The sequence below is a fragment of the Balaenoptera acutorostrata genome, chromosome 15 (genome assembly GCF_949987535.1).
Source record: "Balaenoptera acutorostrata chromosome 15, mBalAcu1.1, whole genome shotgun sequence".
NCBI classification, from domain to species: Eukaryota; Metazoa; Chordata; class Mammalia; order Artiodactyla; family Balaenopteridae; genus Balaenoptera; species Balaenoptera acutorostrata.
The window spans coordinates 52881492-52899679 of record NC_080078.1 but is presented as its reverse complement, the minus strand read 5'-3'; the positions used below and the strand labels follow the sequence as shown (position 1 = coordinate 52899679).

Here is an 18188-nt window from a genome sequence, read left to right as displayed (position 1 = left end):
GGTCCCAGGACTATACTTTGAGTAGCTTAAAATCTTGCTTAAGTCCTGGTTTATGGGACACCAAGTGAGGTTGAATATAAAATCAAAAAACACAGGAATTATCTGAGTAAACCTCTGAATGCTGAATTGTATAGACAAAAAAAAAAAAAAAAAAAAAATCAGTGACTTAAAAAAATTATCTCCTGATTTCTGACATTTTGTTAGAGACCAGCAACAATTCCTCTTGTATGGAAGGATACCAGTTGGCTGGAACCTGGGAGTCCTTCTTTCCAGGAGCTCTTTTCCGAGATCTTAGAGCAAATTTCTCCTCTGTGACCTTCAGAACATTAGTGTGTTTTGTTCTTAAAACTACCCTAAAGGAAGATGCTGTATAAAATTGATCAGTCTTTCAATGCAAAAATGAATGCAAGAAATTTTCAAAATGAAAACATTACATAATATAATAAGAAATGTGGTCATTAGATTCAGGATGCATTTTTCTTTTGTTTAGAGGCTAAAAGATATTTGCATTTTTATTAGATTCAAAATGGTGTGAGTCATGCAGATCAACACATTTCTTTTTCACAGGAATCCTTTGTGTTTGAACCCAACTGCCTCTTCAAAGTGGATGAATTTGGCTTCTTTCTGACCTGGAGAAGTGAAGGCAAGGTATGGCTCAGAAAGAGCAAGCTGTTCCTTCTTGCTGTCAGGGTGAAGGCATTTCATTTTTCAACAAGTGATGGAGTGCCTCTTGAGGGCATGGACCCTACGCTTATTCATTCATTCAAGACTTTTAAAAACGTGTGCTAGGCATTGGGGATACAGTGATGGTCAAGGATGTGATCCTTATAGATTCCAGCCTAGGATCAAAGTCGCACATCCAAAAAAAAAGAAAAAAGTTACAAGTCATTGAGAATTGTGAAAGAGAAGTTCAGGTTGTTACAAGAGCTTAAACAGGCAAGTCTGATTTAAGTCTTGGGAGTTAGAAAGGTTTCCCAGAAGAGAGATGTTCAAGCTGAAGTCTCAGGGGTGCATTTAAGGGCATTTTCATCTGGTTATACCCCAGGACTTAACACATGGCACAATGACACATTTCATGAACCTTTGGGTAAAATTTACAAAAAGTAGTATCAGAGTTATATAAAAGTTAGCATAGTCCCACTTACTATTTCAGGTACACACATATATTTAATAATATACATACAGTATTAATGTTACTACATGTATAAAAGTAACATTTTATAAACATTTTATAAATAATTATTCAAAGTTGCATTCATACATATATTTGAAATGGAATGTTTGGGGCCTTGACTTTCTGACTGTTGGAAATTATTATTATTATTATTATTATTTGTTTTTAATCCTGCTTCTGCCTTACTCTAGTCAGCATTGCCTTCATCATCACAAACATTTGTCAATCACCTTGTCTCTGCCATAGGTCTGGCAGAATTTAGTCTCACTGCTGTGCTAAATTCTCTCTTTGCAGGAAGGACAAGTTCTAGAATGTTCTCTCATCAACAGTGTTCGACTGGGAGCCACACCAAAGGTACCTGTGATTGGTGTTTGCTGTTCTTCTAAACACAGAATGTTGTTTAACCCATTACTGCCCCCCAATCATCAGCTGGGAATGAAGAACAGACACAGTTTAGAAATCTCATCTATAATGGTTGGGTGATTTGGATTGCATCGGGTTTAGTTACATTAAAAATTGTTATTAACTTCTGAAAATGATGACCCTTGTGTGATATGAGCATTGAAATAAATAGTAGCCTTAACTCAGAAATTAATCTGACAAGCACCCCTTACCCCCACCCCCACCTTCTTTTTCAGCAAACAGTGAGTCACTTCTGGTCCGTGGCTGATGTGGAAATTTAAATGGCTCAGGTAGTTGCATATTTGTGCACCTGTGCACGCAGACATTAGCTCACCTTGAAGGCTCAGTTTGCCTCTGAGAGAAAAAAGAAGGAAAGAGCGCATAAATCAGCCTTCTTCACAGTGATTGATTTGTTTGAATAAGAAGCTGTTTGCATAGTGGTGCTAGGAATTTAAAAGATGTTTTTTCCTAGAATGTTCTAGCACAGTATTTATCCCCTTTTCCATAATAGCCCTGCAAGTTTTTAAATGTTCAAAACGAAATTATGTTCCTCACTTTGTTTTTGTTTTTTTATTCTTTAGTGACCCTCTTTTATGTTAGTTACAATCTCTGTGTAACCATGCTGGCATTTCCCCCTGAGTTCTTGTGGAGGACAAAACCACTATTTTATTTGCTAATTAGGGTAAACTTACACAGTTTTCATTCCAGATGAGGATGCCAGGGCTCCTAGAGGTGCGCATACTCACTCTTTGTGTCTAGACTATTTGAAAGACTTAATCTCATTTTTGAGTAACTTGTGGTTGCTGGCTGTGGCAATGCCCTGCATATTTGCCTGAATCCTCAGTGACTGTTCTCTGTGAGAGATCCCTTTGACCTTTGTGGACGCAAGCAGGTCCCAGTCAGAGCCTTTCTGTCCTGTTGCCATAGTCCGGGTCCTCCGATAACTGCAACCAGAAATCGAAAGAAAGACCCTCCCTCCCAGTCTTCTAAACCGATAATTTTATAATACTTTTCTTACCAAATGAGTTTCAGTCATGTGTAGTGTTACAGATTTTACCTCCAGGAGCTTTAGAATAACGCCAGATATCTGGGCATTTTTAGATAGAAAAAAAAAAAAATTGCCCTAATGTATGTTTTTTACATCAAACATAGTTTCTTTTTACCATCTTTCTGCCATGCTCTGTGATCTAATGTATTGTTTCCTATTTGTCTACCTCAATAGGATCCCAAAATTTTGGCTGCTCTTGAAGCTATTGGAAAATCAGAAAATGACCTGGAAGGGCGGGTAGTTTGTGTCTGCAGTGGTACAGATCTGGTGAACATCAGTTTCACATACATGGTGGCTGAAAACTCAGAAGTAACTAAGGTATCCTCTGTGAAACAGCCTCCTTCCCTTCCCCCCATATGTACATATGTGGTGCACATAATTTTTCATGTATAATATAATTGTAATAGATATTTTACATTGTAAAATAATTTAATTTAAATTTTAAAAAATGATTCCTTTGCCTTGCTGGAATGTTGGTCTCGAAAATTCAGCAAGCACAGTACCCTTTTAGCATGCCCCTCACGTATGTCAACAGCCCGAACACCTACTATGTTATGTTGTAGGAGCCTCTCAAACTGGAATGTACACAGGAATCACCTGGGATTTTGTAAAAATGCAGATTCTGATTCAGTAGGTCTGAGGTGAGGACAAATTCTCCCTTCCTAACAAGCTCCCAGTTGGTACTGATGTTGCTGGTCTGAGAACCACACTTTGAGTAGCAGCACTGCCCAGTAGAAAAATAATGCAAGCCACAGATGTAGTTTAAATCTTTCTAGTAGCCACAGGTAGAATTAATTTCAGTATTTTAGATTCCACATGTAAGCGATATCATATGATATTTATCCCTCTCTGTCTGGCTTACTTCACTTTGTATGATAATCTCTAGGTTCATCCATGTTGCTGCAAATGGCATGATTTCATTCTTTTTTATGGCTGAGTAGTATTCCATTGTATATATCTACCACACCTTCTTTATCAGTTCATCTGTCGATGGACATTTAGATTGTTTCCATGTCTTGGCTATTGTAAACAGTGCTACTATGAGCATAGGGGTGCATGTATCTTTTTGAATTCCAATATATCATATTTTAACTGAATAGGTCATTTTAACATGAAATCAATATAAAATCAGTTAACATATTTTACATTCTTATGTTTATACAAAGCCTTCAAAATCTGATGTGTATTTTCAATTCAGATGGGCCACATTTCAGTGGCTGCATATGGCTAATGGCTACCCTGTTGGATAGTGCAGGTCTGCGTGATTAAGATATCTACCCCCCACCATAAGCTATTAAAGTATTAGGTTATAATCCATCATAATACTGTAACCAGCCTACTATTGCCCTGGCACGTGAGTCTCAAAGAGATTTTGGCCAAAGTAGAAAGCTTCAAATTTAAATCAATTTCCTGCAAGTCATTTGTCTTCAGGGTGGTTTTACCTGTGGATGGAGCGCCCATTATCTTTGCATAATATGTGTTAAGAGGCCTGAGCCTTTGCTCTACCATTGCAGAAAACTGGGTTTAGGGGATTGGGAGGGGGAGCATTTTATTTTCCCATTGATCCTGCAAGTAGAAGCTCAGTGCAGGGTCGAATGAGAAAGGCCATCATTAGAAATATTGAAATTTAGAGCCTGAAGGGAATATATAGGTAAGATTATTTGATGAAACGGAGATGAGAAGATTTAACCCTGGGCCCAGAGCTAATGGGTACAGAATTGAGTTCTGCAGATTCCAAGACCGTCTTTCTTTCACCCTCACTCACAAAGTGTGGTCCACATTCCAGCTGCATAGGCCTCACCTGCGAGCTCCTTACACATCAGAGTCTTGGGTCCACCCAGACCTACTGATTCAGAATCTTCATTTCTAACAAGGCCCCCCAGTGACTCATGTGCAGTTAAGTTTGAGAAGCTCCCAGCTGTGGCTTTGGGTCCAGGAATGGATGTTCCATGTGACATGAGAGCCGTTGCTTCTGTCCTTGCGGTGGTTTGGTTGGTTTCATGCTGTTTTCCCAGATCACCTCACTTTGGGGAAACAGATTTTGCCTTCAAGTTCCTTCATTATTGTGCTCAGATCAACACCTTGCTTGAATGGTTTCTTGAACCCTGCTGATCTAAACAAGCATCGTTTCTTAGAGTTCACGCTTACGTTATTTGCTACAGAGGTCTTTCTGGTTGCTATTTGCAATAACAACGTTCAATCCCAGAGGTCCATGCTGACCACCTGGGAAGAAAAAGACTTGTTAATCAGACAGAGATATTTAGCTGCGTGAAGTTTTGGAAAAACACAGTTCTGTAGACTGGTATGCCCTGGGTTTTGTCAGTGCGTCATATTACAAGAAACAGTATGACTCCTATGAGCCTAAGAACCTGGGCTTGGGACCAGGTTGCCTGGGCTTAAATCCTTGCTCTTTCTCTTCCCAGCTGTGTGACTGAGACATGCAACTGGCCTCTCTGAGCGTCACCTTCTGCATCCATAAAATAAGAACAATACCAAAACGCCTGCTCTTAGGATTGTTGTATAGATTACGAGTTGTTACATGGAAAGTGCTTAGTGCACGGCCTTTCTCATCCAAAGCCCTCAATGTGTGCCTGCTATTCTGATCACAGGGTCCTAGAATTTTAGAGCTGGAGATGGAACTTAAGCAGAGCTTCCCACCACCTCATTGGTCAGATGTGGCAAATGAAGCCAAGCAGTTATACAACAGGCTAGGCCAGAGTCCAGCCTAAAGCTCAGGCCTTCTGATTTCCCGAGTGATGCTGTCCACCACCCTCCAATCCCTGAGCAAGTACAGTCCTGGGAAGGTGGCTCAGATCAGTAAGCCCATAATGTTCTTACTTTCCATGGTTTGATTGTTGTCAGTCTTGGTTCCTTTTGTTTAAAAGTCGTGGTGTGAAACCTATACTCATGAGTACGTGGTATATATGTGTATGTTCCAGGCAGAAGTTTATACTTAAAGATAAGATTTGGGGTGTTTTTGCAGTAGCATTTCCGATGAATTTAAGATTAGCTGGCCAAACAAGTAGGACTATAAAATAATTCTGTACTGGATTTTTAATTCAAACTCAATACTATTTGAGCCTGCTCTTATTAAATAAACTAAATGTTTCAGCTTCTGGGAACTATTAGTTACAATTTTATAATTCATTAATAGTGTAATATGTAAATATTAATCTCACTGTCCAAACTAGACAGCCCATGTTATTAGAGCATGTCCTTTTGGTTAATTGATATTTGGAAGATATTGAACAAATTTTTCACTTATGTATACATGTGTGTGGATAATCTTGCCTACGTCCTGATTTCAAAACTTAACTGTCTGCATCCAGATCATAATACTTACCACCTCCAGCACTGACATTTTCCCCATCACCACTGTCTTATTCCTATGCCTCTATATATGTTACTATCCCTAACAGAATACACAAGCCATAAAAGTGAGAGGATTTATATAAAATACAGATGTAATTACCGCAGATCAAAATGATGGCAGAATTCATAAATTAGATCAGGTCAAGTGAGAAATGTAAAGATTTCCCAGTGTGCCTGAAATGGTGTTTGGGGCTCAGCCTGTGGTATCACTTTCACCTGAGTACCGCTTAGGAGCGTAGAATAGAATTATGGGACCATGGACTATGCTATCTGTCCTCTTAGCTAGCTGTATTCTGGTCACTTTATCACAAAAGTCAGTTAACGCAAGTCATTCTTTTTAAAATATTTTTATTAGAGTATAGTTGCTTTACAATGTTGTTAGTCTGTACTGTACAGCAAAGTGAATCAGCTATACATATATCCCCTCTTTTTTGGATTTCCTTCCCATTTAGGTCACCACAGAGCATTGAGCAGAGTTCCCTGTGCTATACAGTAGGCTCTCATTAGTTATGTATTTTATACTTAGTACCAATAGTGTATATATGTCAATCCCAATCTCCCAGTTCATCCCACCCCCGCTTCCCCCTTGGTATCCATATGTTTGTTCTCTACATCTGTGTCTCTATTTCAAGCAAGTCATCATTTTTAAAAATAACGCTTACAGACCTTAAATGCTTTATTTTAACTTGAAGCATATAAATGTGGTTCAATTGTTGACCCGTCTTTTAATGTTAGGGCCGAGGTCTTTGCATTCAGTATGGGTCTGTAGGTTGGGGTTGATGTATTTTTTTCTTTTTAATTGAAGTATGTATAGTTGATTTACAATGTTGTGTTAATTACTGCTGTACAGCAAAGTGATTCAGTTATACATATATATACATTCTTTTTTTAATATTCTTTTCCATTATGGTTTATCACAGGATATTGAATATAGTTCTCTGTGCTATACAGTAGGACCTTGTTGTTTATCCATTCTATACATAAAAGCGTCCATCTGCTAACCCCAAACTCCCACGCCACCCCTCCCCCAACGCCCTCCCCCTTGGCAACCACCAGTCTGTTCTCTATGTCTGTGATTCTGTTTCTGTTTCTTAGATAGGTTCATTTGTGTCATATTTTAGATTCCACATATAAGTGATATCATATGGTATTTGTCTTTCTCTTTCTGACTTACTTCACTTAGTATAATAGTCTCTAGTTCCATCCATGTTGCTGCAAATGGCATTATTTCGTTCTTTTTTATGGCTGAGTAGTATTCCATTGTAGATATGTACCACAGGGGTTGATGTATTTTTTGCCTATACTTTACCCATAATGCATTGCCTGAAATAATCCAGTTTAGTTTCTTTAAAGTACAAGTGAGACTTTAAAGACACTCATGGAGCAATCAAAATACAGGATCCTACAACTGCATGACTTCTTTCCCTAATCCTTTAGTTGTCTTATTTACATTGAGCTTGAGAAAAAAAATTTAGCAACTTGCCTTTAAAGAAATCTTCCCAAATATTCACAGAAAGAAACAACAACCCTCTTTCTTTCCACAAGCTTATTTCACTGGTTTATGTAATTTTTATTACATACATAGACAGGTATGGAAACAAATGTAAGTAACTCATGGTAAGCATGCAAGGCGAGAGCAAAAAGGTACAACATGTTGGAAAATAGCTTATTAACTGTAAGGGTTTGGCATTCCCTGGGTGGTCAGAGTGTTTTGGTTTTTTATGCCATCTGACAAGTCTTGGTCTGACCAGTGAAATAGAAATTTTAAGAGGGTTTCTAGTACAGAACTTGCTTAGGAGTATTTATTTGAGATTCTTGAGTCTGTTCTTAATTCCCAGGCTTTTATGGTACTTACAGTCCAATGATTCTGAAAAATTCGCTTAACTAAACATTTAATCCAAGCAGATGGGCCAACCTTCAATTCATGTCCTCTCCATGGAGGACCAACTTTTACACGTGGAATCTTTCCTGACTCTGAGAAAGCCATCTTACTTTGTTTGTTCATCCACTTCCTAAAAGGGTTCTCTGGTATTTTTTCTTCTTATTTCAAGGAGGCGTGTTAAGAATCAATAAAATTTGACATGAAATCTGACTTTCTTAGAGTTAAGCTTTCAAATAAATACAAAATGTTTTCACAGCACACAGGACAGTAAAATGATTGTGCTTTTACTTTTTTCAATATAAGATGTCACCAGTATAAAAGACATCTTTGTAGCTCAGCTTGTCTTTTTTTCAATCACCCCCTCTGCTTAAAGAGTAAATAAGCTTGCCTTGCCACTCTACCTCTTTACAAGATTTGAGCTCAATTCTATAGACCTTTCTTCCTTACAAAATAAATGTCTAACAGTATCTAAACATTTCACCCACATCTTTCCAGTTGCTGAGTCCGCAAACACCCGCCTCCAGTGTCCTGATCGGTCCATTAACAAACACTCTTGTATCTAGGATCTAGCTGCTTCTACCACCAGCATCACTACAGCATTCTCCAGGCCAATACCATTTCCCCCCCTAATTGGCATCTGTGCCTTGGCCTTGACCCTTGCAGTCTGTAGCTGAAGGGATGTTTCTGAAATGTAATTCAGATCACATCACTTTGCTGCTCAGAATCCTGCAAGGCTCACAGGGCCCAACAAGAATCCCTTCTCACTTCCCTTCCTCATGTTGCCTTCATCTCCCTCTTCCCTCCTTTGTATTTCCTTCCAGCCTCAGGGACTTTGCATGTCCTTTTGCCTGGATCATACTCTTTCCCCAGTTACATGCAGCGCGTTCTCCCTCACATTTCTCAGATCTCTCCTGGAACATCACCTTAGCTTCCTGCATCATCTCCCCTCAGCACATCCTAGCTCCTTATCTTGCTGTATTTATCTTCATTGCACTTACCACTATTTCCATGCCATACATTCATTTATTGCCTTCCTCCCTGTACTTGAAGGCAACATCCTGCTCACTGCTGCATCCCCGACATCTAGAACATTCAGTGCCTGACATTTAGTAGATGCTCAATACATACTTGTTTTATTGAGGTCTTTATGTTGACCGAAGCCATAAATTCTAACCTAGGCGATAAATAGGTATAACCCTCAAGTTTTTTACAGTTTAGCTCAAAGAAAAGCTAAGAGAATCATCTTTGGATGAGAAGCCCAAGAAAATGTGATTCAGTGATAGTCCAAAAGGTCTGGGATTCCATGGCGTTATTTTTAGAGTCACTTTTCAGGATGTAATGGGACTGTTGCTAAGAATCCATGACAAGCCTGGAGGTTGTAACCCCAGTGTCTTGGCGTCTTTCCAATTTAGATCATTATTTTCTGCTTCCCTAAATCCCTCCTGTCATTCCAGTTAGAAAATTCAGCTTTCATTTCCTCTCCTTAAAAACCTTCTGTGAAAAGAAATTGCTAACAAATTGCTGGCACTTTTTGCTCAAACCCAGTGTGCCTTTGGGTAATAGGTGCGTCTGATTGGTCACATAACTTAAAACATCTATGAAAAAGCAGCCATATGAAGGAGATATTTCCCAATTTTTTCTAAACTGTGTGTAATACATCTTTTTCTCTGAATCCTACTCATCTCTCTGCCCACTGTTTTACCATAAACTCTACAAATAATACCAACTATTGTAACAACCTTCTTTAGTTAGAAAAGCAACTCAGCTTCTCTGATGTATTTTTTTCTCTCTTGGGATACAACTAGTTGGGGAGGATTTTGTCCCTGGTGTGTTGAAGGCAGTTCAGATGTCTTTCATTAAGCTACAGCTGGTGCTACACAGCAAACTGCAAGCACAGTCACTGTACATCAGATTGAAAGGCAACCATCATTGAAAATCTCCACAAATAAGTCTGTTATTTTATACCAAGTTGAATTTTAGTTTGATTACAAAAATAAGCTGTTACTATGAAGTTCAAAATGCAAAGATTTGGATTTAAGTTCAGACAATTTCCAGACTGCTCATTATACTTTCTGCGGGTTGCAAATATTTGGCACACTCCATAAATTATGCTTTGTAACCAAGTAAACAAATAAGCTCATGACCGGGTACTATAGAAATTAAATTACAAAAATGTTATGTGTTATTCTTGTAGACAAAAAAGATAAGGTCAGGTAGTTTATTACAGGGGATAAAATCTTATTTTAGTCAATTGAGTTGAATGTCACAGTCGCTCTGCTGAACTTGAATTATGTTGAGTAGAAGAATTTATGCAAAGGTTCTTGGAGAAAGGATTTATTCTTCGTTTTGATGGGGAAAAAAAAAATCAAGTTCATGTTTAGTCAGTCCCTCCTACTGGCTTTGCTAACACCCTGCAGAGCCCCGCTCCCCTCAACTAGTTCCTCTACCCCTAGTCAGGCACAGACCTACTCAGGGGATCAAACTAGAAGCCTCACCTGGGACCTTCTTAAAAATGCAAATTCTTGGGCCTGATGCCAGCCTAATGAACCTGAAATTCTCAGGATGGAGCCCAGTTATCTGTTTTTGCTTCTGTTTTTGTTACTTGAAGTATAGTTGATTTACAATGTTATATTGGTTTCAGAGATACAACATAGTGATTCAGTATTTTGATAGTAATAGTTTAACTAGCCTCCCAGGTGATTCTGATGCTGGTTGAAGTTTTGAGTCCCATTGGTTTAGCATACAAATGGACTTGGTCCAAAAATCATAATGATTTTGAACCCAAACAAGTTTTTACCAAATTGATTGACTGCAGCATGCAGGTAAATCTGTAGACCTATCGATCACTGGTTAGAATTCACTGAGAACACAGAAAGCACGATTAAAATGAATTCGTTTCTATGACTCTAGAAAAAAAGCTATTTCTTAAAATGCAGTTTTAATTGTATTATATATGCCAGTGATTCTTAAAGTGTGGTCCCCAGACCAGCAGCTCCAGCAGTATCTGGGAACTTAATCTGAGATGCAGATTCTCAGGCCCTGCCCCAGGCCCGCGGGATCAGTACCCCGTGTTTTAAATAGCCCTCCAGATAAAGGCTCAAGGTGAGAACTACTGCCCTGCAGAGAAGCTCCATAAGGAGCGATTATGTCCTGCTTCTCTTGCAGAAGTCTTGAAGAACTTATATTAACTGCTCTGCTGCCCAGACTCACATGGGCCAATGCCTGCTGAATGCTAAAGGAGCTAAATTGTAAATCTGAACCTACTATCCAGAGTCCAAGCCCCAGTATACTAATTGATTTAAGTTCTTCACCACACTGCCTCATGGTGTTTTGAGGCTCATGTCTGGGATGGTGTGTGTGTGTGTGTGTTTCATGTTTCCAAGACTGAAAGTTGGCACGTTCTTGTTTTGTTTCTTCTTTAAACCTTCTGGAATGCATGGGAAACGAATCAGTGAGGGGCAGTAAAAAGCCATCTTAAGGACAGAGCTGTGAATCAGAGCAGATGCGTGGGTGCGTATTTGTGAGCTTTAAATGTCCCCATCTCACCTAGGTGTTTTCTTCTTGCCAAATAAAGATAATGGGGTTCATTTGTTTAATTGCTGGGTTGAACGTGGCGGCCATCAAACTCTGGTTCATCAGTGAATCTGTGGAGCGGGTGACACTTGTCTCCTGGGGCCTCCCACGACCACCTGTCATGTCTCTTGCTCTCTCTTCCTTCCTCCTTCAGTTCTCATGCTGCTCTTGCCAGACCATTTGTCCCAGGATCCAGTACTTCAGTGTCTGACCCATGGTGGTGCTCTCTGCACTCCGGAATTATTTCTTTATCTCTGTATTTCCAAAAACTGTAGTTCCCTTAGACCAGAAGTTGTGGACTCAGAGATGCCTGCAGGAGCCAGGGAAATGATGTGAATAATAAAAGGTGGCAGGAGACAGATAGGGATGGAGTGGAATTTAGTGAAGTGGGGTGTGCATATACCATCTGGGGGCACTTACTTCCTGCCAGTTTTCCAACCATCAGAGCATGGCCCTGAGGTTGCTAGATTGTTGTTGTTGGTGGTGTTTTTTCCATGAGATACTGGACATCTGGATTTTTTGTATGAAATTTCCTGATGTTAAAATGTTGACAAATATATTCATTTTTGTACACACTGTGTGTGCCATAAGACAAACATGTCTGTGGGTCATTTAGGACCTCAGCCCTAGACATCAACCAGCGTGCAACATGAATGTGTTTACACTAAGGTGAACACTAATATTTACTTAACGAGTTCACCTCACTGATATTTTAAGTGAAGATGCCCACTTTTGCCTTTTTTCCTTCCTTCGTTCAGCTTTTTAATCCAAGAATTATTTTTGGATGAGTTATAAACTTGGACAAATCATTTCCTCTACATGGGCTTTCTTATCCTCATTTGCAAAAGGGAGTTGTACTGAATAACCCTTGAAGTTACTTGCTCCTATTAAGACGGAATTTCTTTGCAAAAAAACATGTACTAGACACTAAGGAGGGTACAGGTTAGTTGCTTGGACAGGACACTTGAATACACAGAAGCCTAACCTGGGTCAGTCGTCAGATTGCTAAGCTAGGAGGCGCTGTGGTTGGAGAGGAGAGGGAAGTACTTCCATAAAAGAAGCAGTATACTGTACCCGGGAGAAGGAGGGCTGGCTGGTCACATTATGGTGGCGTCCACGGTGCACAGTCCACCAGAGAGAAGGCTCTGCAGTTGGGAGTTGGGACGTGAGCAGAGATTCAGAAGCAGAGGAATGTTGGGCCTGCCATGTTGGTCCAGTGAGAAGACTGGAGAGGACACTTTTTTATCGGAAACTTGGAGAGCGAGGCTTGGACTGTAGCCTGCTTTGAGTGCCAGACTGAGATCCTTGTAGAATCTATTCTGAAGCTTCTATGGATGTAAGGAAGGTCATGAGTTGAGTTGTAGGGCGGATGCAACATGATCTTGACATTCTACAATGATGGTAATATGGTAATGACATGTGGCCCAGAGCACTGCTTCTCAAAGTATGGTCTGGACCAGCAGGGTCATCATGACCTGGGAACTTTTTAGAAATGCAGGATCTCAGGCTCATTCTCAGACCTGCTGAGTCAAAGTCTACATTTGGACAAGATCCCTAGGTACTTCCTTTACACATTAAAATTTAACAAGTACAATTGTACCTCAATATTCACAGGGGATTGGTTCTAGGAACCAACCCCGACCCCCGAAGATACCAAAATCCGCCTATGCTCAAGTCCCTTGTATAAAATGGCATAGTACAGTCAGCCCTCACATCTGTGGGTTCCACGTCAGCAGACTCGGAGGGCCAACTGTACTGCGATAGGATACAAGAAAATCAGTTGTTCTTGGCTTCAACTAGTTACACAAGGAGGAAGACCTGAGAAACATTTGAAATCAAGAAGCTTTGTTCCTGAGTGAAGTTAGAAGAGATTTTAAGTCTGATTAATGAGAGTATGTTGCTAGTTATCAGAAATTGAGGGCCTAATTACTCTGGGGCGAGAAGGGAAGGGATGGTGAATTTAAAATATGTTCTCTGAAGAGTGTGCGTGTCATGAGATCTGCTGTGGTCACACAGTGCGAAGGACATCACCTGTTACTCAGGGGCCCTTGGGGGCTCTTCTGGGGACTGGCCCTGGCCACCTGTCTCTGTGTTCCCCATCTCTAAGCCCCTTGACATTCCAAGGTGACTATCTTTATTTTCTTTCAAAACCCCCGACTTTCTTAAGTAGTCAAATGTGGGTTTTTAGTGCCATTTTTCCTTAGTAAAGCTCCTTACCAAAATGCGTGTGCAGGAGCCCGGCCTTGGAGCTAAAGGAGGTTTCGCTGTGGTTCTCAGGAGCTTTGTCACCTTCATCAGGTAGGTTTCCTTGGGGTGGGGGAGGAGCAAAGTGAGAAAGAAGCCTTGAGTGAGGCGTGGTGACCTTGTCTGCAGCCACACTGAGCAGGCTGTGAAGTCGTCTTCAACGTTTGCGTGGCCCATGCATGTTCATACAGTTCTCCAGTGTTTTCTGAATGCAAAAGGAGTGTTGCTCATGGTAAGGCATGCACTTCCACCACATGCTGGTCGAAAGCATGGAAGAGTGAAAAGAAAGGAAGCCCCGTGTCCCCCTTTTCCCCTTCCTAAAACCCCCACCCCCTCTCTAATGTGTCTTTTTAGTGCGCACACAGTTTTCTTTTATACGAAGTTGGGCTCATGCTGTTTATAGAGTTTAATATAGTACTGTATTTTATCATTAATAGTTTTTATCATGTGCATTTTCTTGGTCTTTAAAATGTTTTCTTGGGCTTCAGTGCAAGTCCCCATGACCTTTGAGGTGGGCATTTTTGGTTGTTACCCACTCTTGCTTCTTTAGAAACCTCCCAGCCTCTTAGGTACTTCTTTCAGAATGCTGTGATCTTCACAGGGGACACGTTTTCACTGCTGAGGGTTTCATGAACTTGAAGGTTTCCTAAGCAGAGACTCCACACTGGGCCCAGTCCACAGCTGCTCGGTTTGCCCTAATTGCAAGTGTTATCAAATGACTCCATCAAGGGAATGCAGAATGAATTACTCTAATTGCACCAGAAGTTTGGATTTCACCTTTTGGCCCCTGGGACAGAAAAATGTCACTAGCTTTAAATTGCTTCTCCATTTACCACATAGCTCCAGTTTTTACTGCTAGCAAAAAATGTCATTGTGAACATAATGTATGTGTAACATGGGGCTACACGTGTTTGTATGTTTTCTAATCTTTGGGGTATAATTGAAAGATGGGACACATGAGGCGGTGGGTCAGACACCTTGCCTGAGATGAGACTCTTGCCTCTGAGCGCTGTGACCTGGAGCAAATCATTTAATAATCGTAATCATAATAGTGCAGCCCACGGGCCAGATCCAGCCCTCGGCCTGATTTTGTGTGGCCAGTGAGCTAAGAATAGCTTTTAAATTTTTAAAGGGTTATTAAGATAAAACAAAACATAAAAACTGTGCAACAGAGAACCATATGTGGCCCCCAAATCTTAAAGTATTTATTGCCTGGCCCTTTATAGAAAAAGTTTGCTGGCCCCTAGCAGCAGCAGTGAACTTTTTATTTTATATTGAATGCCAGACATTGTTCAAAGTGCTTGGCCTGCATTATCTCTTTTAATTCTTACAACAGTCCTGTGAGGTAGATTATTCTCATTTACAGAGAAAGAAATAGGTCCAGAGGGGTTGAGAAACTTGCCCAAGGTCACACAGCCAGTAGGTGGCCAGCTGGTGTCTTGAACCCAGGCATTAGGTCCACTCTAGATCCTGTGTTCTATCACACCCTCTGCTGCAGCTCACAAGTTGAGGAATAGCCTCTTCCACCTGTAACACTGTACGATTTTACTGTACTTTTCAGGTAAATGTTTATTGTCATTATTTCTGGAAGGTATAGTCATAGAGCAGCACTTCCCAAATTGGTGGCCCACAAAATGGATTCCTCAAAAAAGTCCACATATAAAGGGGGTTCTCTGGTCAAATGAGCACGAGAAAGCCTTGTTTAGTTGGGTTTCTTTACTATAGCACTCTCAGAAGCAGAATTATTCTCATACCAGTCTCAGCAAGGAAGAGGGATATTCAGCTATTTCCCAAGCATACATACATTCATTCATTTATTCATTTATGCCTATTGAAGGGACACAAAATCTTTCAGAACTACTGCTTTACAGAAAAAAAGTCAGCAATGATGTCATAGAGGCATTGTTCAGCCCAATATTTTTCCAGATGTATCAAAACAATGTAATCTAGACATTCATTTATTCATCTTTGCCATTAACATTCTTTTTATTGTCCTTGTTTTCCTGCTGCCATGTTTCTTCCTTCCCTCCCCCTTTTTTGGGGGGCAAGAACAGGGGAAATGTGGAATCTTTTCCATAAATGATAGGAAATTAGACAGTGAAACTCAAACCCATTGGCTTAGATTCTTTTTAGTACCTCTTATCTTGAAAGTCATGTTTAGTGTGTAGGATTACCTATAGATTTGATTTGCCTGAGCTGATAGGTGGTGCTGCCTAGAAAAGGGCAGCCAGCGGCTCCTGGATTGATGATGCTTATCCCAGACCCTCAGCAGGCGGCTTTGTCTGCATGTTGAGTTCTGCTCATTTTGGCATGGCTTAATTTGCCAGCGTTGTCAACGGACACATGTCAGGAGGAAAGTGACCTCGAGGATCTTAAGTACAGGCATCAGCCAAAGAAACAACTTCATGAACACCTTTTAATTCACCAGCTGTTCACTCATCCCTTACCATCAGGGTTTTGCAAATTTGACAGTCGAGACCAAAAATGCACTCTTACAAAACTGGTAGTTTCTGACCAGCATAAAATGATGCTGTTGGTTTTCTTAAAATCTTAAAATTCTTCAATTATTTTAGAGTTTTCTATATGGATGTCAAATAAGTGTTACATAAAATAAACCAAATATCTCATTTTCTTTTTGAATGATTTCTGGGGTTTGTAGGAATGGAGCTGCTCTGTGAACTTTGAGGCATTAAAGAACATCACTTATTGCTTACTGTTTATTGTTTATGTAGAGTGAACACAAGTGAACACAAGGCATAAATGTATTCTGAATGTATATATGTATGTATGATTTCTTAGGCTGGGTCTGTGAAATAAACTGATAACAGACAAATTAACAGGAGAAAAGACACAAATTAATTAAGTTTTCATTTTATGTGAACAGGGGCATCACAGAAAGAAGTGAATACCCAAAGGAGCAGTGAGATTTTAGAGTTTATATAGCATGTTAATAGCGGAAGGAGAGGGGGCGAAGGGTAGGTGGTTTTTAAGGAAGGTAAATGGGCCCTTAGGAGAATAGACAGGAGGAGGTATGATCGTCTTGTGACAATTTCTATTTGGGTGTGGTGCCAACTTTTCATTTTCCAGAAGAGGAGATTAGTGTTGCTTCTGGGGAGAGGATTTATGACAACTGAGTTCTGTTGGGAGGCTCTGCTTTTAGGCAGATAAGGAATTTCAAGAATTCAGATGACTTCAGCTCCAAATAATTCTTACGCCAAAGTGGCATATTTTGGGGTGTCATATCCTGATTCTCTTCAACAGTATATTTATTGGAGTAAGTATTTGGAATTAGATGTGGTTATTTGGGGCAAGATTCTATAGGTCCAAAAGAACATTGTTACAAGGTATCAGGTTGTCACAGGTTGAGTGAGGCTTGGGCGATGCAAAAAATTGTCTCTTAGAAATGATAGTGAACAGAAACCCATTTGGAATGGGAATTTGACACTTCAGCTTCTGGATAATGACCAAAAATAGCACAGTGTCCCCTCCTTGCTGTGACTATTTAGAGATTCTTTTTGACCTAGTGTTGTCAAGATAACCAGCCAGGCTGACAGACTGTTTTGACTATCTGTGAGTGACTAAACTAATTTTGACTAGGGAAGTTATAAATATTATCCAGGCCCATCCAAATCAATCTTTCAAACACAGCCACCCGTACTCATACATGGCAGCTCGTTTCCTGCCCAAACACTGGTTCGCTGTGCTGTGAAGGTGAGTTAAGAATCAGGTGGCACTTAATGCTTAATGCATTCCTTTATCAGCGACTTAGTATTCTTTGTGAGCAGAGAACAGCAGATGAAAAACATGTATTTTCTGGAGGACACTCAGACTACGTCAAGGAGAAAAGGCCCCCATCGCTCCTTTTTTCTCCCCTAATTCTCTTTTAGATTTGAAAATTTCATGAGAACTATTATTGACTTCCTAAGAGCTTTGAGATCACTATTGGGTTGTCTGTCTACTGATTTTTTTTTTTTTTTTTACAAAACCCACATTGCTGTTTGGCCACCTACTTCAATAGTTTGCTACTGTGTGATTATCATAGGCTCATTAATTTAACCTTCCATCCTGGGTTTATCAACTGACTTTGTCTAGGACTGCAAGCATAGCTACTTTATTATGCATGCAATTCTGTTCTGTCTCTGTTACCTTGCCCTCTTTCTCCGAGGCAGCGGTTAAGGTGATTTTCAGGTTTCTTTGCCTGATTTGTTCTCATTGTCATCACTGTCATTGCCTCCCTGTTGGCCTTCTGTCCCATGGCCATGAGGGAGTTTTCAATGTTGACATTGATCTCTTGCCAGGCTGACACTTAGTACATTTTACCTCTACTTCTTTCTCTCCTTATTAGGGCCAGGAGAAAGTAGTTGACATGAAAGAGAAATTTTGTTTTATTTTTTCTTTTTAACATGATATAGAAGTCAGTCTGTGATATATAAACAAACATCGGTAGATCTGCTACTTAATTTTAGAATGGCTTTAGCATCCCATCCCCTATG

The 18188-nt window shown here is 40.1% G+C and overlaps 1 protein-coding gene across 15 annotated transcripts in view; it reads left to right on the top strand.

The window, feature by feature from the left end:
- The window catches only part of PLCB4 (phospholipase C beta 4), a 414289-nt gene that overhangs the window by 282079 nt on the left and 114022 nt on the right, over nucleotides 1–18188 (top strand). For 14 of the 15 annotated variants that reach the window (XM_057529618.1, XM_057529611.1, XM_057529619.1 and 11 more), the window contains 3 exons: nucleotides 568–648; nucleotides 1469–1528; nucleotides 2799–2942. In XM_057529618.1, coding sequence (XP_057385601.1) covers nucleotides 568–648; nucleotides 1469–1528; nucleotides 2799–2942 — 285 coding nt within the window. Of the gene's footprint in view, nucleotides 1–567; nucleotides 649–1468; nucleotides 1529–2798; nucleotides 2943–17358; nucleotides 17407–18188 lie in introns of those variants that run through there. The other variant, XM_007165249.2, reaches the window with a different exon arrangement.